Source organism: Poecile atricapillus, chromosome W (assembly GCF_030490865.1).
Source record: "Poecile atricapillus isolate bPoeAtr1 chromosome W, bPoeAtr1.hap1, whole genome shotgun sequence".
In the NCBI taxonomy this organism is placed as follows: Eukaryota; Metazoa; Chordata; class Aves; order Passeriformes; family Paridae; genus Poecile; species Poecile atricapillus.
Window position 1 is genome coordinate 27970562 of NC_081288.1, and position 21099 is coordinate 27991660.

At 50.7% G+C, this 21099-nt stretch overlaps 2 protein-coding genes across 2 annotated transcripts; one reads left to right on the forward strand and one right to left on the reverse strand.

Annotated features, from left to right (window-relative positions):
* Positions 1 to 705: 705 nt before the first annotated feature.
* LOC131592249 (DNA-directed RNA polymerase III subunit RPC8) lies at positions 706 to 7232 on the reverse strand. The gene is made up of 6 exons (XM_058863643.1): positions 6927 to 7232; positions 5633 to 5729; positions 3947 to 4033; positions 2892 to 2955; positions 2065 to 2272; positions 706 to 1584 (listed from the first exon to the last, which is right to left on the reverse strand). Exons 1-6 carry the CDS (start codon positions 7035 to 7037, stop codon positions 1531 to 1533), a joined length of 621 nt encoding a protein of 206 aa, XP_058719626.1. The 5' UTR covers positions 7038 to 7232; the 3' UTR covers positions 706 to 1530.
* A 5581-nt stretch (positions 7233 to 12813) lies between these two features.
* Positions 12814 to 20687, forward strand: LOC131592016 (cold shock domain-containing protein C2). Its single transcript, XM_058863233.1, has 4 exons — positions 12814 to 13011; positions 19116 to 19381; positions 19628 to 19750; positions 20005 to 20687. Exons 2-4 carry the CDS (start codon positions 19206 to 19208, stop codon positions 20165 to 20167), a joined length of 462 nt encoding a protein of 153 aa, XP_058719216.1. The 5' UTR covers positions 12814 to 13011; positions 19116 to 19205; the 3' UTR covers positions 20168 to 20687.
* Positions 20688 to 21099: the final 412 nt, after the last annotated feature.

Consider the following 21099-nt stretch of genomic DNA (forward strand, 5'->3'; position numbering starts at 1 on the left):
AAAGGAGCTGAGCAAAACAGCTACCTGGAGTAGCTGGACTGTTTTCTTCCCCTTGCCCTGGCAGTACCATAGAAGAGCCTGTGTAGAAGCACCTCACTTGTTTCACCCAACTTTCCACCTATACAAACAGCTAGAGGGTTTCTGCAAACAGTTGTTTCGACCACAGCTAGATGGCTGCATGTGTGAGCAGTGCTGCTCTGTAGGTGGCATTCAGTAAGCTTATTGTGTGCACAGATGGACCTCAGTTACTATGTGAACCTAAAGAATTCTAGACTCCCTTTTAATTAGGGCATTGCACCAGGAATAACAGTTGAGAATTAAGGGGTTCTAACAACGCTGCAGGGAGGGTGCTGATGACTCAGGCTTTGTTTCCACAGTTGGAGGTTAAGCAGACCCACTATCCCAGGGAATTACAGCTCCTTCCTGCCAAACGTGGCTAGCTTTGTAATTATGTGCAACATCACTGTCTTGGCAATGGGCCCTGCATAGATTTTACTTAATGTTTTGTTCCCTCCTTTCCTGGTACTGCTGTCAGGGAGGGTGATGGCAATTGTTTGTCATTGGCTGTTAGCATAGGAGCAAAGCGTTGGTCTCAACTCTGTCTGCCTTGAAATCCAAGTAGCTAAACTGCAGGAGGCAAGTGTTTTCTTCCTGCTAGGCAGGAAGCTAATAGTTTCCCCACAAATTGTACAGGAAGGCAGGCTGTGTGGTTTTTACTATTTATTCCACTTAGGGTATTAACACCCCCCACAAACAAGGATGTAGCTTGCTCAAAGCAGCCTTGGTCCATTTCAGTCCGTAACTTCTTATTTTCAGTCAAACTCCTGCAAAGTTTAGGTCATTCTGCATAAATAAGCCCACCCAAAAAAGTCATTCCATTCAGCACAATAAGCAGCCTGTAGTTTTCCACAGTGGTCATCTTCACTAAGCCTGAGTTACTTTTGGGTAAACTGTCATTCCTGTTCCTTCTGGCTGACTTCAGCCAGGGTTGAAGTTCCCAGTCTTAGCAGAACATCACCACCACCTCCCCTGCTGTCCCAGCAGCAGCATTTTCCAGGGCTCCAGAGTACCACACCTCTACTAACTCTAGCCTTTTGCTGTCTCTTCGTTTCCTGTCAAAAAAAGGGCAAGTTTCCACTCCTCTGAGATCAAGCTCCCAGCCTAAGGAGTGGTACTTCTACATAGGTATTCTCTTCCGCCTTTACTCACTGAAGTTAACTCTTTCCTTAATTCAGGCAAGCAAAGACCTCCACAATTTTCCCTCTGGGGCAGGAGACCAAAGCTCCAGCTGAGTTTGTATCTGCTGTGCTCAAGGCTTTTAGTGCCTGTAAATTCACTTCTGCACATCAGTGAAGACGTTTCTTGAAAGCAACTGTCTCTCTCTGGCAGCTTGGAAGCTGAAGGGAAAGCAGAGAATGGCAGGTCTAATTCCTTATTCAGCTTCAGAGGAGCAATGAGCAGCAGCAGGGTCCCATTATCCCCCCAAACATCCACCAGAAAGACTTTCTGTGGAGCAGGCTCTGATGGGAGCTAACTGTTTGTCCACCACGACAGGAGACCCAGGCCTGGCTCGCTGATTGATCCCTGTTCACAAAGAGAAAATGAGAGCATGCAATTGTAAACTGCATAGAGAATAGAGGAAAATGCCTAAAAATACATCTCTCCCATCCAAGTTATGGAACATAGCTGCCACTGGTAGACATCCACCTTTCTCACACATTGTACTCAGGTGGGTTTTATGCCAGAATACTGCAAGGGAAGACTGTTCAGTCCACATAAACCTTGATGTGTCTCTCCCAGCTCTGTACTCTTCATGCACATGTAGTTTGCTTTAAATCAGCCTCCCAGAGGGAACCACCAACAACCACGAAGTGTTCCAGTGAAAACACTCAGAAAACAGCAACCACAAGAACAACCTCATTTCTCCCCTCTTCCACTCCATGCACTTTGTAACTGCTTCCTAGTCAGCTTAAGGCAATCAGTTCCTTGGGAAAGGCGTGCTATTTTAGACACCAAATAAACCACAACACTCACAAGGCTGTAACAATTAATGCACATAGTTACCACAAGAGTGTAAGGTGCCTCTTTCTTCTGGACTTCTTCTGCAGCATTTGAAGTGGAAGCCTCTGCAGAGCTTGGACCGGTGGGTGACGTATCAACAAATGTCTCATCCACAACTCGGAAGCGGATCTCTTCCCCAATGTCCATGTAAAGGTCATGGGCCCCTTCTTCTGTCTCATATTCCCACACCCACACCTGCTCTGCTTCATCACTGGCCAAGGATTAAGGAGGGAAACAGTATTCTGCTTGACAGATCACTTTCTGACAGTTCTAAGAATAGACTCAACTCAAAGCCTTTTCAAAGTTATTTCCCAAACCACAATGTGCTGTCCCAGGTCATCGTCTGTGCAGCCCAGGACCCCCATCTTTCTGATTCTCCTGCATCAAGCTGTGTGCTGCTGGTCTACACATCCCAAAAAAAAAAACAACCCAGCAACAGAAAAGACCCCCAGGCAAGCAAACATCCTCAGACTCAAGACAACCTCGCCTACCACACTGAAGTACACCAGACACACACATATATAGACATTACATGACGTGGTAAAACCTGCACTCTATCTTCAGCAGCAGCCAAGACTGGAGGCAGGGATTACAACTGGGCAGGGGACACTGCCATTCATTTCTATCAGCGGGCACAATGATCCTGCAAAACCTAATGAGCGTGAGGGCCTGTCTAGCTGTGATAACAGTCTGTGCAACTTGCCCGACAGAAGGGCTTAGCTTCTGCTGCTGAGCACCTTCATTGTTGCAGTGGTGAATGCCTGTTGGGCCAGCACTGCACAGTCTTTTGAAATGAAGTAGTAAAGTTATCAAAGGTGATCAAAGGATACAACTTTGCTGGCTGCTGCAGGGATTCTGGTGGGATGACAATATCATCAAAGAATCCAATAGAAACTGCAGAGAAAAGAATTTGGTTAAGACTGAAACAATTCTTTGCAAATGATGTTCCACAGCAATTCCTAAAATGCATTTCTAGGCTCATTCTTCTTCCTCTCTCAGGAAGGACATTGAGATTATGCAGGAATCATTCTTTGAGCCTCAACGCTCAATTTCAGTTGGCAGCAAAGCAGCCACCCAGCTGAAAGTACATAGAGCAACAGAGGGCACAGTCTTCATGCCCGCTGGGAAAGGAAAAGGTTGTTTGGAGCAGGAATGGAAATGAAAGCGTTCCAAGAAATGAGTCAGATGCTATAGAGGTCTGTGACAAAAAAGAGCTTAGAAATCACAGATGTAGTATGTTAAATAAAGACCAATATAAAGTTAGAACAGCCCCCACATCCCCCTTGAGATTTCATTATGTTGAATTTTATTAGGGAACGGACTGCCCAAATTCAGCAACAAAAGCAGTCAAGGTAACCTTATTGTCCTAATTTAACAAATGAGCAGCAGAGCTCCCTTGCATGGAAGACTTCTAGAGGAAAGGAAAGCAACTCATCAATCATATATTCCATGACTCTGGCAGCACTTTGTGCTCACAAAGACATTTCCCTGACATGTTTTCAGGTACAGGAAATGAACACAAATTTGCACAGCACTACATACATCAGGCCAACACAAAATACATCAGACCAGCACAAGCCGATAGTTCCACTTCAAAAAAAACATATTCTGTTAACTGAGGCAAGGATAGGAATCCAGTCTGTGCTCCAGAGGGGCCTGCCTGCTATTCTTGCACAAAAGGAAAAGGGAGTGCAGACAAAACCACCAAGGTCAGGGGAAGCTGCCAGCCTTAAACTACCAAGCACCCTCAGATCAGAGCAGCACTAGAGGCCAGTAACAGCCATTGACCAGCCCACAGAGAACATTATCCCAGCAAAATCAGTGTCTCAATAGACCCAAGAACTCTACAGCTCACGTGTCCCTAATGGCAGAAGTCGTGGTTTACCGTGGACGCCATCCTGACTGCAGCTTTTAATCTGTCCAATCAGAATCTCATCCAGGAAGGGATGGAAGACCACATAGCGGAAATGCACTTAAAAGAAAACAGATCATTAGTGTTATGTCCATGTTAGTAAACTATAGTCTTCTCAACAGGGTGGCAACCATTAAAACAAAATCCCACCTCTTATATGCCCTCTAAACCACCCAGTTTCTTTTACAACTTCTTTACAGGCACTGATTGGATAGAAAAACAGGAATAAGAGTTCTGATTCCTAACCGGTTTGTACAAATTCTGGCAGCAGCTGATCAGCAGTGTCCTGTCTCCAGCTCCTCAGTTTTGCAAGAAGTTCATAGAAAGTGTAAGATGATAAACATGGAGCACGGCCTCTGATTCAGTCATGATGGAAGCACAATGCTTCACAGTCAAGAGTATCAGTTGAAACTATACTTTCTTGTGATACTTCTGCCTTTTATCTTTGTCTGCAATGCTGTATTTTTGTTAAATTAAATATTTCGAATCAAGTATTATCAGATTAAACAAGATTTTTCCCCCAAGCTAGATAAAATGCTTCTAACTAAGCACATGGCATTAATTATTACAAGAATGCTACACTAAGACAATCTCAGCCAAACAATACTTCTGAGAAATTTGACATCACCTTAGCTGTACCTCCTCAGTGCTCCCCTTTTACATAAAACTAGGCAGTGCATTAAAGAGAGAGTTATTACCAGACACAGTGGGATTTATCAAAGTGCTACCCCACATTCTGAAAGGAGACTTTTCCTGAGCTCAGAGAGAAAAGTTCTCTTTTTTCAGTTCAAGGAGTAATTCTAAGTTGAGAAGCGGAATGGAGATTAAAGCAAGCAGGAAAGCCTGACATCCTCCTTCAGTATTAGAGAAACTTTTATTTGCAGGAAATGAGTTCTACTGGAGTTAAAATTTAGACAAGGGGAGGCACATACAGTCAATGCAGTTCCCTTCTAACAGGAGATACTTTATGTGCTCAATCTATCTTTCCACACTGTAAAATGAAACTAGAAAAATGCATCTCTTACTAGTTTAAACTCTTACTTTAACTTAAAAAAATTAAATTTGCTTTTATGCACTTACTTTCAGTTTTTACCCAGATTTGCCAAGAATCAAAGTAAAGAAGTATTTTCTTATTTAAAAAAAAAAATCACTAGAAATGTATGATGAACCAGATCTGTCTAAGTTTCAACAAAAGTGTCATAAAACTTCCAGCTAGTACAAGAGCGCATTAAATTCTGTGCAAATGCTGTATGTACAAAGAGGTTTCAATATCCCAGCTAGGGAAAATAAGCTTCAAAAAGAAAAAAAAAAATCAAAGAAATGCAGACCAATTATTACAACTTACTTTCTATGTGCAGACTTTAAATAATTTTCAACTAAATTAACCCTTTCCTTACCCCACATCTATGGCTCTAATTGTAGAACAGAGGTGGGCTATGGGAGAACACGAGAAGGACTGGCTATTTAAACCTGTATTTGTACCCAAAAGAGCAAAGAAAGTAAGAGACTTTCACCATGTTCCTCTTGCCCTCCTAAAAGGAAGAGAGTTAAGGCTGTGAACTTGAGGTTGTTACTTTCCCTAACAACTCAACTCAGCTTACATTTTCAGATCATTAACTAACCTTCTGCAACACAATATAACTGAGGAAAAGCACTTACCTTTGGTATGTGACGCACCATCCCCAGGAAATATGTATGAATCTTCCAGCTTTGTGATATCATACAGACAGATGCAGAGCCCAACATTGTATACGACCTGTTAACAGAAAAAAAATTAAGAGCAGAAAATCAAGCAACCCACCAGGTAAAATCAAGCAAATGACAGAATCCATACATTACGCACACCTTTTCAAAAGGCAGCAACAGAGGGGTGGCCAGATGGGATGGAGGCTGTTTTGGAACACTGCCTTCAACAGCACCAGCAGCATAGGGGAACCCCAATCCAAGTGCTGTGGGAGCACATTTTCACTGGCACTGGAAAGAACACTGCTACAAAGATAAACCCTTGGGGAATTCATGGGTGGTGAGAGAACTTGGGCTGCCAGGACAGTCAACAGCTCCCCATCATTCACCAGCCCCACAGCTTGTCCAAATGCTAAACATGTTTTTTGCTAGTTACACTCTCAGAAGCCTCTAGGCTTGCCTTTGTCTTATATTATATTAGTTTTGGAGAGACACAAGGCAAAGTCTTGGTTTCTCTGCTAGTTCTAAGAGAGCCTCCCTGCCTACAAAATTTGAGGCATCTACCAGTCATCAATGGATGAAGAAAGACTTTTGTTTGTTTTTTTTAATACCTGCCTGTATAATCTGCTATCCACAACCCTCGATCCCTTCAGGTTGCTCTTTAGAGCTCCTTTCACGTTTACAGCTGCATTTTGAGTTTTGCACCTGCCTCATGTTGAAAGCCATATGCTAATCACAGTCCCGGGGCTGCACAGGGAAGCTCTGACCTCCGGCTCCAACAGAAAACACTTTTTATATCCTGCACTAAAGACCAACTTCAAACTGCCACCGTGCATTTCATTTACTAAGCACAGACCAAATCAGCTATTAACAGTATTCCAGTATTACTGTTCTACATGTGTTTATACAGTCTTTTTTTTTTTTTTCCTTTAAATTCCTCAGTGGATGAATTAGTTTGCATTTGTTTTTCAGGCTGCATTCTGGATTGCTCCTTTTAACACAAACCAGCAGCTGCTCTCACTTCTCTTCCACGCTTCTCTGCCCCATCTGGTGTCTCAGTATCTTCCCATTACAACATCAGCCATTACAAAAATGTCCCCTTTGAGATGATACGTGGCTGTCTCTTTGTTTAAGTCGCAGGGGATGGCCTTGATATCTAAACCACTCTGACAGCTCACGCACGCACCTCAGTAGTCACAAATAAAAAGAAGAAACGCTCGGGGATGATATTGTGATGCCTGCACGAACCTATACGTGACCCACGCTTTACCTTATTGGCCAATTTCTTGTTTAGCTCCTCAGCAATGGATTCGTTCAGTTTCCTCTCAAACTGCCAGGGGGGAATTCTTACAGTGTCAGTCATCTCCACCAGGACAAACATGGTGGCGGGGGGCGAGGAGACGCCGACAGCCTCGGGAATTGGAGCGCTGCGAGGACGGGGCCTGGGAAGGCAGCCCACGCTGTGGCCCGGAGCCCGGCGGGACGGTGTCCCGGCCGTCCCGAAGGAAGAGAGGTCGAGAGAGGTCGAAAGAGGTCGAGAGGGGCCGGGAGCGGCCGGGAGCGGCCGAGAGGGGCCAGGAGCGGCCGGGAGCGCAGCGCCCCTCACCCACCGGCCGCACGCGGAGCCGCGCCGCGCGCCCCGGCCGCGCGCCACTTCCGGCGCCGCCGCAGCCAATCGCGCTGGGCTGGCGGGTCGCGGGCCCTGATTGACACGGGGAGGGGCGGGGCGCCAGCGGCCGCCATTTTGTCCCTCCTCGGGCGGGGAGGGGCCGGGCTGGGCTCGGCGCGCGCTGTCACCGGAGCGGGAAGGTACCGGCGATCCCGGGAGGGGACGCTGCTCTTGGCCAATATAAATGTGGAAGGGGGCTCAGCACCTAGGCGTCCTTTGCTGTGTAGTTGCCTCCTTCCTCTCCACCTCCGGCGCGTGAGATCCCGGGCGCTTCCTCCCGTGTCACAGCTAGAACAATTCTCAGCTGCGGTTATTCTGATTTAATTTATCATTTTAGTAAATTTCAATCCAGATAGGGCAGCAGAGATTGCAGAAGCATGGAATGGGTCATATTGGAAGGGAGCGCGATGGGACATCTGGTCCAACCTCCCTGCTCAAGCAGGGTTGCTAAATAACATAGAAAATAGAAATTTTCAGAGATAGTCTTCTAGTGTCCTATGTAGTTACGGAACGCCTGCTTTCTAGTGCTTCAGATTGTAGATTGAATAGAAATTTTATTTTCCAGCCGTTTTGGTGTCGTGGTCATCCCCGAGCACGTGGCACAGGAATTGCATCCAGAGGGTTCTTTCGTTCCCTCTCCAGTGAGGGAGACTCCACACCCTCTCCAGGCAATCTGTTCAGTGGCTGCTCACCTGCACAGTAAAACAGTTCTGCACGGTCAGGCGGAACTTCCTGTGCATCAGTTGCCATTGCCTGTTGTCCTAATTCTTGGCACCGCTGAGAAGAGCCTGTCTGCATCCTTCAGAAACCCCTCATGTCCTGATACACATTGATGAGGTCCCCTCTGAGTCTTCCCAAGCCTGAACAAGCCCGACTCCCTCAGCCTTTCCTTGTAAGAGAGGAGCTCCAGTCCCCCGATTATCCTTGTTGCCCTCTGCTGGACCTGCAGGAGCTCCATGTCTCTCTTGCGCTCAGGAGCCCAGAGGTGAAAGTCTCTGCCTCTCTGATAGCCATTGCTTCAGCTGTTTGCCCACGTCTCCAGCAAACCCCGGTGGGTTTATAATCTTCTTTGCACCTGGAAGTTCCTCACAGCCTTGTCTGCCCAATGCTTAGGTCAAGGTTCTTTTCAGGGACAAACTGCCACCATACTGAGCTGGAATAATTTGTGAATGTTAATTGCCAAAAAGAAACCAACCCCCATCACATAATTTTTCAGGCCTCGGTGCTTTCTGCAGTGAGGGAATCAGTGTGAGGGAGAAGCAGCATGAGGGATGGCAGAAAACAAGGGGGTGTGCTAACGTCTGAGGTTTGTCAGAGAAAATGAAAGGAGGTTGTTTGAAGTGTGTTTAAAAAAAGATCTGCCAGGAAAACCAAACATCCCTGGCTGACAGTGAAAACTGCACTGTCAGCATCATGGCTTTGATGCGAAGGCTAAGTGTGTCATCCCCCACGCTCCCCAGCAGTGCGTGGTGGGACAGTAACGAGCAGTTTAGGTAAGAAATCATTAAATGTTGAGCTCTCTGGGAAGGGGAAGGGGAAACAAGGTTGGAAATGCCCTGGTTAGGCCTCATTAGGAAGATACCTGTCGTGGACAAAGAGGTGTTGATCTCTTCTCAATTACTCTGTTTCATCAGGGTCTATTGGGTTGTGGGGTTGTTGTTTTTTTTTTAAAAAACGTGGCTGGTCTGTCCATGTTTGTGTTAAATAGGGGGCCCAGAAACAAGATTTCCCCTGTCATCTGGGAAGAGAAGCATTTTTCTTGGAGTAGCGTCTACTGTCTCAGCAAGGAGCTCTGCTGCCAGCACAGCAGACACCGCTCCCTCAGAACACCTCAACCCAAATCCCCAGCGTTTCTTGCTCTTGTCCTACTTCAGGGAGCCTTACAAAGGCTCCCTTCTCCTGCACTCCAGTCACGGCTGCGCTAATCTCGGCACAGCACAGTTTCGCTGGCACACATGCTGCATCCCTTGCTGTTCTGTCCTGGCCTCATGCAGGTCTGGCAGTGCAAGGTTTGACCTTTACCTAGTGCAGCTTTTGCAGGTGTCTGTAGCTACTTTTTCAGAAGAGCAAATTGTTCTCAACCCTGTCCTGATGGCAGGGGAAGAAATAGTTTTGGTGTCACACAAGTAAAGAGAACTTAGGCACTGTTGGTTTTGGTGATCACTCTGGATGCTTGTGTCTAAGAACTGTAGGGTTAAGTAAGGGGCATGTGCTCAGGGAATAGTAGACTGAAATACCTGTGAGAACATGGGAGATGGAGAGAAGTGGATTTGGACAGAGTCATATCATGCTTCTGTTTCTAGCCTGTTCCTGAGCTAATATTTTCCATGCTTCCAATAACCATGCCCCATCCGGGGCTTTTGGGTGTCCAGTACAAAGCAGAGACATCTCCCTTCAGCCTTATCCACAGTCCCCAAAAAACAGCTGTGTGAACAGCAGGTCTGCAAGGCCTCACTTCATGCTGTCTTGGGTCCTATGAGTGAGGTATTTCATGTGCTGTAAAGTGCAGACACCAAGCAAGATGTGCAGAATCTCTCTCTCCTGTACCAGCTCTGTGATTGCCAAGAAGGATTGAATGCTGTAGGCCGCTCCTCAGTAAAGATAGTAAGATTCCTCTTCTCTGTGCAGCTGTGTGTTTTGGAGAAACTTGCAGGTACTTTGATTTCACACTGGGGAAACTGAATTGAAATGTGTGCAGAGAAAGCTGGCGATGGTAGTGTCAAATGAGCTTCACTGCCTCTGGTACCAGGCTGCAATCACTCCAGAGCTGAGTCTGAATGTCAGTGTCTCAGCCTCCACCAGTAAGATCCCAGGCTGTGAGAAATTATTTCCAGCCTTACTTTCTTCAGGTAGCCCCTCCCCAATCCCAAGTGGTGCATGCCTGGGCTGTCTACGCGTGACAGATGTTGCTCTGTTCCCACCTAGGTTTTCTCCCTGGAGAAATTCCATATTTTATAAGTGCCGTCTTCAGTGTAAAAATATAAACAAAATTATGATCTGTAAAATATGAGTGTTGCCTCAGCTAATGGTAGTGCTCAGAGTTACACTATTTGTTGCTGCTGCTGAAGTGCCTTGCTGTTGGAGATGATGTGAACAGTTTTGTTTTGCTGAGTTGTCTCCTTTTCTCCTGGTAGTACTGACTTGGTGAATATCCAGAAAGCCACAGTGCCTGTACGTACCTTTTTACACATAGCCATTAAGTCTCTTGAGTCTCTCTCATAAGTGTTGGGGCTTTTCCAGTTTTTCAGAGCATGGTTCTCCATTGCTGGGTTGTTGGGGTTTCTTTGAAACTTTAGCTGCTGGAGTCCAGGGGATGCAGAGGAGTTTTTCTGTCCCTCAGAGGAAATACCAGACATTTCTCATTCTCTTGATTGTACAGGAAAACTGAAAAATAATATTTGAAGTTACCTGAAGGATTGGAATCTTTGAGGAAAATGAAAGGAGCCCCCAAATTACTTGGTTTAAGATCTCTTCTGTCCCCACATGCCCATGGCTCTTGGAGAAAACTGGCTCAGGGATGCTAGGGGAGATGAGTGGTAATTTGCATCTTGACAGTTCTGGCCCTCCTTTGATTGACTCCAAAGGAATTATGTATCTTCTCACATAAAAAGTCCTCCGCTCTCCTGCCTTTGCTTCCATCTCTGCAGGCATCTCTGGCACCCCCACTCCCACTCTCTGTTTGATCAAAGCTTCCCTCTTCTTTTATCATTTTTGTCTGCTTTAGACTCTGTTCCTCCTCTGCTACAGCACATGCCCAGAGTCACCTTCCAGCCAAACGTACTTCAAGTTTCCCCATGCCTTTTCCATCAAGAGCCTTTATGTGGGAGAGCCAAAGTTGTCCCCCAAGAAGAGAGAAGCCATCTCAGGAGAAACTCAGGGTGGAGACTGAGAGCTGGGAGAGCTAGCTCCCTTTCTTTTGCAAAGTTCTGAAAAGTAGACTGGAGAAATAAGACTTTTGTCTCTGTAGGGCATGAATGGGGCTCATGTTCTGTCATGGAAAACTACTTGAAAAGCCACAAACAGAGCGTGATGGGCAATGGCAGAACCCACTGGCACCTGGAGTTTCAGTGCTTCTTGGTGGCCTTGCCATGGGCTGTTCTGCCTATGGAGCTTTTTTCTGCATTATAATTCACTGACAGGAGAGAGACAAGTGCTTTGTGATCTCATCCCCCTGTCAAAGCCCTTGGGACAGCCCCATATCAACACCCAGTACATGGATGGATGGATGGATGGATGGATGGATGGATGCATGCATGCATGCATGCATGGATGCATGGATGCATGGATACAGCCAAGTGGAGCAGTTGTGACCCTGTCTCCCGACTGTGCCATGCCTTGTGGTTCCCACACAACTTACTTGCCACTCTGCAGCCCCGAGTGTTGTTTGTGGAACAGGTCTAGTTGGCATCACCATGTTCAGCTACTTAGGATGTATCAAGGAAAGAGTTTAGGATATAAAAGCAACCCATGACCACCCCATGTCACAGGATGCCCATAACAGCTCCCTGCAGCACTGACAGATGCCACAGTTGTTGAGGGTTGTTTCAAATTTTATTCCAGGATCACAGGCACTTGCTTGGCAAAGTGCTGATGTCGACTACCTTTCTGCTTCAAAATGAGGCTGATATTACCTAAATGCCCCCCCCCTCAAATTATGCCTACCCAGGCTATTCTTACCAGCCTCCAGTGATGGAGACCCTGGTGCTTGGCCAGGCAATCTACTTGAGTAATTAACTGTCTGTTCTGTTAGAAAGTGTTTCCTAATGTCTACCATCAATCTTGCTCTTTGTAATTTAAACCCCATCACTCCTCGCCCTAATCCCCAATGGAATCAGCAAACGATTTTGCCCCCTTCCCACTGCCCTACACCCTGACTAGAGAAAGTCTCAGGCCAATTTATGGCATGGCCTCTGCCCGCCGAGGTGGCTCCCCTGAGCACGGTCACACAAGCACGTGGAAAACCAGAAAACTCCTTCGGCACAGTGTGCTGATAGAAATGGGACCCTTAGAAAGCGCCTGGGTTTGCGATGTCTGGCTGTGAGCCCGGAGGGAGTGGGGCAGTAGGATGGGTTTGCGGCATGTGCCTCCTGTTCTCTCCTACTGCAGCGGGGGTGACTCTGGTACCCAGGGGTGCTTGGGCTGGCGGGAAGAGCGGCTGCAGGGCACCGGTGAGACTTGGGGTGACAGGGGAGAGGTTTCACCCATTGTGAGGGAACCTGTCTGCATCCCTGCCTGCAGTGCTACCCCATCCTGCTGTCCCTACAGCCTGTGGGGCTGCCCCGCTGCGTCCGGCTGTGCCACCGATGTGCGTCACTTTGCGCAACCGGAGCGATGCAGTCCCCCGGGGCCGACCCTCGTCACCTCCGGCCCCCCATACAGACTTTCTCCTTTAAGCCTAGCTAGCTCAGAAATGACCAGGCTGATCCCTCCCACCTGCCCGCTCCCCCTGGCCCGGCCCTGACGTCAGGGGAAGGCGTGCGGATGCGTGTGTGTTCGAGGCGCACATCATCCACACATCAGATACCGCAGATCCATCAGCCGGCAGGCAGCCAGCCGAGAAAGCCCCCCGGAGCCGGGCTGCAGGCGAGACCGCTGCTCCTCGCAAGGTAGCGGAGGAGCGTCCGGCCCCTCCGAGCACCGATGCTCTGCAGAGCGCAGCTCCAGGGAGCCCGTCGCTGCTAAGGAGGTAAGGGCAGGCACAATGGCCATGCAGCGCGCCCGGGCTATTGTAGCTGGAGGTTCAACTTGACGGACCACCTTTCTCTTTGAAACCTGTTTATTCCTTCTGACGGTGGGGAGGTGCGAGGATGAAGCGTGACTTCCCTCCTCCGGTTTGGTTATTCCCCACCAGCCTCGGGAACAATAACTCCCCTGGGGGTGGCGGCGGCAATGCCGCACGTCTGCTTTGGCTCGGGGGCAAATAATCCAGGGCTTTGCCACGGAGGGCTGAGCTCAGTTGGGATCCAGCTCTCTGATTGCCGGGTGAGCGGGAGGTAATTTGTGAAAAATCTGATTTATTAAAGTAGGCTGATAGTGATGGGAGCTGGAACTGGGATTTCTCTGGACAGGCTGCACTACTCCTGCCGATGGCAAGTTAGATCCACAAAGGAGGAAAGAAGGACACGGACGATGTTTGTGCCAGGTCTTTGAGCAGATGCTATGCTAATTAAAAAAAATAAAAACCTTCACAAGAAAGCTAACAAATCTCACAAACTTGATATTTGGGAATGACGATCATCCATACATGCTTAAATGGTAAATCAAGCCTCCATGATGGTTTCTCCCTTTGCTTCTCCTTTGCATCTGTCAGCCTGCTTGCTCTGCCTCATGGCCTCCTTGAGAACTGGGCAGCCCAGCACTGACTAAGGGAGCTTTTTATAATCAATCCATAAAGGTGACATTCATATTTTAGCGCTAAGCAGGCTGTATCGTAGGCGAGACTATCTCAGCAAACATCTCTGGAGTTGGGAGTGTGATTGGTTTAGCTGGGGAGGGGATGCTGTCAGTGTGCATTGCCCAAAAACCGCCTAGTTTTATTTTTCCTGTAGTAATTTGTCTCATCGAAGGGGTTTGTAATAGGCAGGGTAGGTGAGAAAATTGCTTTGTTTGGTATTTAACTCTTGACATGAGCTGATAACCAAAAACGGGAGAGGGGGGAGCTGAGAGGCTTTCATTAGCATCGGACAGAGACAGCATTTATAAAAATCTCCCAGACACCAAGGCTGTGAGCCTTCTCCGAGGAAGGAGGCATGGAGAAACACAGCCCAGCCAGCGCTGCGGTGGCCCTGCTCGCGGTTAACCCTGCCTGGAGCCATCGTGGTTCCCCAGCTGGTTCCTGCCCTTCATGGCAGCCCCCCTGGGATCTCTGCTGGCCACTGTGTTGTTGTTAGGTCCCTCGGCAGGTGAATATGCCCAGCAGCCGAAAAATGGGATTTTTGTTTTTGCATTGAGCTCTGGGGACACGCTCATGCGTCTGGAGGGGTGTAGCTCTTCTCTGTTTCAGCCTGTGTCTAGACAAGCTAGGTCTGGGGGGGCATCAGCCTCCCCGAGAATGGCAGCGGGCCAGAGCATTGCTTTCTGTGCTCCACGGGGCGAGGAGATGGCTGCTGGCAGCTGGCTGTGGAGGTGGTGCGTCTTTTTGACATACAGAGACCTCTTTTTCTACTGGGGCGGATTTAGAGGGGTAATAAACCTGACTCCTGAACTGGGGCCACCGGCAGTTGTAAGGGACGGAGAAAACGTGGTGGAGAGTGGCATGGAAGAGCCCGTGCTGGAGATTGGTGCAAAAGGCAGCAGAGAGAAAATAACCTCCAGCTCTTTGGCTGGGGCGAGGGGAGCAGCGGCACTCGGGAGAGCCGAGTGTGGCGGCAGGCGGCATCCGAGCTGGGATTTACAAAGATTTACAAAGAGAAGCGGCGGCGTCAAAGGGAACTGCCCATAAAGGCGATGGTCTGGCCGGCCGAAGGGTCACGTCCAGAGCTGGAGCGTGACGGCCGCCAGCAAAGCGGCCACCCATCCGCCAATGCATCCTGGGCATCCCGCGGGTTCCAGCGGATGGGAAGGAGCACAAAGAAACTCCGCACGGGAGGGCCGACTCACCGAGGGCGATTAAGCTAATTAAATATGTATTCCCTCGCCCGGGCGGGGGAGCGTGAGGGTTTTTTTTTTTTTTCTCGCTGCCGCTAATGAACGGGGAGTGGCAGACAGAGGCTGCTGCCTCTTCAAAAGGTTCTTTCCCCCCTTCTAGGGGGCCTTGAAAGGCTGTTTAGTTAAACAAGGTCATAGCCAGCACCCAAGTCAATGTGTTTGGCTTTAAAGAAGGGGAGACAGACAGTGATTTTATTTGATAAACCGCAGACCTTTCAGTCCCTGCTGATGAATGGGGTACTTGGATCTCGAGATAAAAGCTGATGTGTCTACTGCCTGTCTGCCTTAATTGGCCTGGGTTTCCTGCCTCCGCCTGCAAGGGCTCCTGACTGTCAGCTCTGCTTGCTCAGGAGCCTGCCCTCCAAAAAATATAAAAGCAAAGCTGGCTTCTGCTGCCAAAGAAGACCCTGTCACCAGAGGGCTCTGGGGTTTGGCTTTGAGATGTATTTTTTTGGAGAGGAGGGAAGGTGGACAGGGCAGGAGGTGTTTTTTTATAAAGAGCTTCCTTCCAGGGAGCCCTGGGCTTGCGGCCACTTTCCTCCTTGGCTCGGAGGACTGTCACCCTGGGAGACCCTCGGAGCAAAGCCACCAAGAGGAGGCGGGGATGAGCGAGGTGGAGGTCCAGCAGCGGCGGCGGAGGGTGGTTGCGCTGGAAAGGCTTCCCATGCCCCGCGGCAAAGCCGCGCTGCTGCAGTCTCTCCGCTTGATTCCTCAAGTGACCCGGATTTGGTCCCTGCACTGTATACGTGCGTGGGGTGGACACAGTGTCGTGGGGTGGTGTCAGCCAGGCCGAGAGAGACTGAGGTGGGGAGAGATGCTCTCATCCCCAGCAGAGGTTACTGTGACCACAGGAGATTGAGGAGAGGGCGAAAATGCCTCTTGTGCCGAGGTACTCCCTCCTTGTCCCCTGCTGGGGCTGCATTGTGGAGAAATGGCTGGGGAGAGGATGGTGAGGTGGAGAGCAGGGAGGGAAGGAGGACAGTAGAGGTTTGCCCTGATCTGTGTCTGGGCTGGGAGGGGAGGAGGTGAGGATATGCTTGTGTCCCCACTCTTCTCTCAGCCTGTTTTTGCCCTGAGTTAGATTTCCCCGGTCCCTTTGTTTGCAGCAGGGATTTAAATGAAGTGGGAGATAGGATATGGCCCTGGAGTCCCCATGTGCCAAAGTTCCTATTCAGCCTCAGCTTCACCAGCACCACCAAAGCCAGGAATTCAGCTGTTGGGCACCCCAAAGCTGACCAAAAATCTGGGATGCTCAGTCCAAGTGCTGAAGAGGGGCAGAGTGCTGCTGGCTGAGTGAGGGAGCCTCGGCATGGCCCCAGGACAGGGATCTCTGCTCCAGCCCCTGCTCCAAGGAGAAAGAGCAGGCAGCTCTGTGACATGTCCAGGCAGTGCATTCACCAAGGATGGGGATCCCACAGCCTTGCTGTGCCCTGTCTCTGTGTTAATGCCAGTGAGCTGCCACCCTACACCCTACCTCGTGGGGCATCCAGAGAGCCCTCAGAGTGCCTGTGGGGGATTGCATCTCACTTGTTCTCCCTCAAGGAGCAAGCTTAGCTCCTGGGGGCAAACAGCAGCCCAGGAGGGCACCCTCTGCTGCTGCCCTCAGCTCTCATGAGCAGAGTCTGCCTCCTCTGCAGTGCCTGGCACGCTCCCGTTCTTCACCATCACTCATCCCCCAAAACAGGGAGCCTTCCAGGGCACCTGAACCTGCACTGGTCCCACAGGTGAACCTGTGGCAAACCCAATCTTGGTTGCCACTTCACCAGCCCACACCTTTTAGTCCCTGCAAGCTCCCCTTCCTGCACACCCCCTTGCCTCTTATTTTAATTTTGCCTCTGGGAAACTTCAATTTTTCCAGCCCCTTGTGGATGCCAGCCGACTCCCTCAGCATACTAATAGTTTGCTCCAAGCATCCTTATTCAGGTTAAATACCCTCCATTGTCCCCGAATTGGTGGGGGAACGGAAAGGCCTCCTCTGTCAGAGAAAGCCGCACAGAGGAGGCTCACCACACCACAGTGAGGCCATTTTCATAGTGACAGCTTCATGATGTGACAGAGAACTGAGGGCCATTTCTCCCAAATCATCCCACTCCTCCAATCCTGACACCTTCCGGGAAGGTGACAAACCCTTCAGCAATGCATGGGGAACACATCACATTTTGCTGTCTTAGAGTGGCCAGGCTGCTCACCAGCACAGGCAGGGTGGTCAAATGGAGGCACAGATGGGAGCTGTGAAGCAGTTTGGTGTCTGGTCTGGCTTTGAGGTGTCTCACTTGGGTGCTCTCTGAGCCTCTCTGAGCTCCTTAGGCATGGAGGAAGGAGATGGTAAGCCTGAGCCTGGGAATGGGAGAAGGAGATGCTGAGCCAGGGTTTGGGGAAATAGATAATGAACCTGGATATGGAAGCAGGAAATGCTGAGCCTGTCAGGCCAGGAGCTGAGCAGCTCCTTTGTGGAGCAAAGGCAGATGTGCATGCTCCATTTGCTGCATGGGGGAGAGGAGCCACTGAAGCACAGGAAGGGTTTGGTCCTGGGGAGCCAGGAAAGGGAAAGATGGTTTGAAGGGTTTTCAGCCACAACTGGAAGTTGTCTCAGAGGGCAGGAGGAACGTGGTGGCTTCTACCTTGAAGCTGGACTCTAGTGTGGCCTTTACTGCCTGGTGTGAAGCTCTGCAGGGCTGAGAGGGGGGAGCTGTTAGGAAGCTGGCTGAGGCCCATATGGGCAGCATCCCATGGCAGAATCCAAGCTGGTCTGGCAGCCATGGGGGCCCAGTTGCAGGCACATCCCCTGTCAGAGGAAGAAAGTGGAGGTGGGTGAGGGGAACAGGAATTGCCTGGTCCCTCCTTGAAACTTCAGCTGCTCTAGAAATCTTTTCCCCTGTCCTTGGTGCCTGCTAATTTCAGAGTGGAGGTGACCCCCTTTTGCGCATCCCCCCAGGGCCTTCGTGTCTCAAAAGGCCATAGTGAGTCAGAAAAGAAATTAAATAGTCTCTGTGTTTCCTGGTGTGTGCAGGTGTTGTCCCAAAAGATGCTGCATGCCCCAGTGGGGTGGGAAAGGGTGGATGGGGGTGCTGGGGAAGGGGATGGTAATTCCATGGGATATTGGGCTCCTCAACACCAGGTGATAGAAACTCCTGAGCCTGAGGAGGGTGAGCACCCAGTGCACCCAGGGAGAGGTGCCCTCAAGCAACCCCTGGCATGGGGCACCCTGGGACAGAGGCACAAATATCAGATGCAGCAATAGATTGGAATAAAAATCAACAGAGCAAGGCCTTTCTGAGCAAGCAGCTGCTCATCACACATCAGAGCATCTGGGAGGCCTAAAAATGCACAATCCCTGAATTTCATGCTGGGGTGCTTCAGCAAGGATGAGAGTGTCCACAATTGTGATTGCTCTGTTGGCAGGGTTTCCACCCTTTTGGGCTTTAACTCCTTGCAAATGGCATGATGCCTTCAGAAACTGGAGCCTGATGATGGCAGCAGCAAGAGGTTGTGCTTGTGTAGTGGCTCAGCTGAGGTGCCTGAGGGGTATGAGGGCTGCTGGCCTCACCACATTCTTCTGGTGCTCCTTCCTGTAGGAATGTGCCTGAGTGCTGGCTGGGGCTGGGGTTGTGTCCTAAATCCTATGGGCTGAAGCAACCTTCTCTGCTGAGAAGATCTCAGACCCCTGACCTTGATGTACTGACCTGTTGTCTCAGCCGTTTTTCTTCACTTTTTTATCAGAAGTCTCAGGATGGGGGAAGTTCTCATAGCCTGGGACTGGAGGTTCAGGCATGCTGACACTGCATGGGCATCCTTCCCAAAGTGGTCCCAGCCTGCGGCAGCCCATGCTCCCCTCCTTCATTTCCCAGGCTGTGCTTTCTAGTGACTTTGTCTCAAACATGTGGGGTTATCCTGGCAATTGAAAGGCTTAACAAGCCAGGTTCTTCCCTTGACATTGATTTTCTGGAACATCCCAGGTGACTCCAAGCTGGGACAGGCTTCCTGGGGCAATTCCCGTTGCTGGAGGTTGGTGTCCGATGCTGAAGGCTGGCAGCATGCCCCGTGCTCCCACAAATGGCTGGGAGCCAAGGGACAATTTCTGACAGCAAATTGTGCCAAAAGCCTCACAGAAGGCCCTGTAACTCCCTGTCCCTTTTGCTCCAGGTCACCAGCAGTAGGCCCACACACCTGGGCATCCTTTCTCCTGCTGCCCACCTGCCCGATCCCAAAACGGAGGAGCCCACTGACCCCACCATGTCATCGGACCCCAGCGCCCCACCGGCAGTGCCACCCCTACACTCCCCTAAGTCACCAGTGTGGCCCACCTTCCCCTTCCAGCGGGAGGGCAGCCGCATCTGGGAGCGGGGCAACCTCCTTCTCCGGGACCTGCCCAGCCCCCTCCCCACCAAGAGGACCAGGACCTACTCGGCGTAAGTACCTGGTGGGTTTGGGACTGTCTGACTGAGCCTTGGCCACCTGCAGTGCCTGCAGAGCCCTTTGCACCTGGTGCACTTTGCCAACACGGTGCCCAGCATCACCGCACACACCTGCCCAGAGTGCTCTGGGTGGGTGCCAAGCGCACTGCCCGGAACCATTGTGCTCAAAGCAAAAATCTCTCCCTGTTCCGCCTCCTGGGCAAGTGCCACCAGTGAAAAATCTTCCCTTTCCTCCTGTAGGACAGCGCGTGCTTCCGCTGGCCCCATCTTCAAGGGCGTCTGCAAGCAGTTCTCTCGCTCCCAGGGCCACGGGTTTATCACCCCAGAGAATGGCACTGAGGACATTTTTGTGCATGTGTCTGAGTAAGTCCCAGGGCTGTGCGGTGCTGGAAGATCCCAGGGGAGCCATGCCATCAGCATGGGGCTGGAGACTTGTGGGCTGGGGTGTGGATGTCTCCATGGGGTGAACGTGGGTCTTTCCTTGTCCTCCATTACCTGTGGGTTTTCTTTTCCAAGGCACAACTGGTCAAGTGCCTTCCTTTGTTCTGGGTGGTCTGGGGCAGGGGTCCATTTCCGGGCTGCGGCACCACCACCACCTCTCCTTTCCTCTCCTGCAGCATCGAGGGAGAGTACGTCCCAGTGGAGGGGGACGAGGTGACGTACAAGGTCTGCCCCATCCCTCCCAAGAACCAGAAGTTCCAGGCAGTGGAGGTGGTCCTCACCAACCTGGCGCCTCACACGAAGCACGAGACATGGTCCGGCCAGATCATCGGCTCCTAGGCGCCCTGGGGGGCCGCCAGCCACTCAGCCCCATGGAGCAAGCCTGCCCAGCCGCTCAAGGGGTGTGTGGGGAGCCGAGGCGGCAGCGGGGCCGGGGTTGCCCCCAAACATGCAGGCGTTTGAGTTCAGTGTCTTTTATAAGGTTACGGTTTCCTTTCTCTGTGTGTGTTTGTAAGTGTCTGTCGAGGGGGACAGGGGAAGTGGAGCCCTCCCTGACTGTCCCCCAGCTCCGGGGGCAGCACCGAGCCCCATGTTCCATTCCTTGCTCCTGAGGCCATGGGGAACAGAGGAACCAGTCCTACGCCCCAGCCCTCCAGCTCTACTGGGCTGAAGCAGGTGTTGAGAGCAGGAGGGGGTGGGGAGAGGCTGGATGGCTCAGCTCATCCTCCTGAACTCCACTCTGGCAAGATGGGCACCCCACTCGGTCCGCAGTGGGACAGCAGCAGCAGGACATGCTCCCACAAAGGAGGAACAAAACAGGGTGGTGTGGGGTGGCATATCACTGTGCGGGGTCTGGGTGGCTGACACCCATCCCCATCTCTGGCAGCTCACAGCACCCACCTGAGCCACATCCTTCCATCACAAGATCTCAGGTCAGTGGTGCCACAGGGAGGGGGCTGGTTTATAGAAAGCAAAAATTTAGTTTTAAGAGACAGCCAGCTGCTGGCAGGGCACCCGGGGCGCTCGGTGCTGTGTCTGGGGGACTGCACCTGGGCACGGGGCAGGGGACACTTGGCACCTCTGTGCTCCCCACTGCTGCCGGGCAGTAATGCACTTTTCTTGGCTCAGTGCTGACATGGTTTTGGGGAGACAGACACTTTCCCTTCCTTCTCTTGCCCCCCGGCCCCCTGGGGACCCCCTTCCCATGCGTGTGTGTGTGTGTGTGTGCATGTCTGTAGCTTGCTGGGGTGGTGAGGGGCTGAGGGGTCTGA

What these genes read in the sequence shown, in the direction of transcription:
- LOC131592249 (XM_058863643.1), bottom strand. Translation starts at nt 7,037, where the DNA reads ATGTTTGTCCTGGTGGAGATGACTGACACTGTAAGAATTCCCCCCTGG. An exon ending in ACAAGAAATTGGCCAATAAG is followed by an intron (nt 5,730 to 6,926) that starts GTAAAGCGTGGG and finishes TTCTGTTAACAG; the next exon opens with GTCGTATACAATGTTGGGCT. An exon ending in AGGCACCTTACACTCTTGTG is followed by an intron (nt 1,585 to 2,064) that starts GTAACTATGTGC and finishes CTTTGTGAACAG; the next exon opens with GGATCAATCAGCGAGCCAGG.
- LOC131592016 (XM_058863233.1), top strand. Translation starts at nt 19,206, where the DNA reads ATGTCATCGGACCCCAGCGCCCCACCGGCAGTGCCACCCCTACACTCC. An exon ending in AGGACCAGGACCTACTCGGC is followed by an intron (nt 19,382 to 19,627) that starts GTAAGTACCTGG and finishes TTCCTCCTGTAG; the next exon opens with GACAGCGCGTGCTTCCGCTG. An exon ending in ATTTTTGTGCATGTGTCTGA is followed by an intron (nt 19,751 to 20,004) that starts GTAAGTCCCAGG and finishes CCTCTCCTGCAG; the next exon opens with CATCGAGGGAGAGTACGTCC.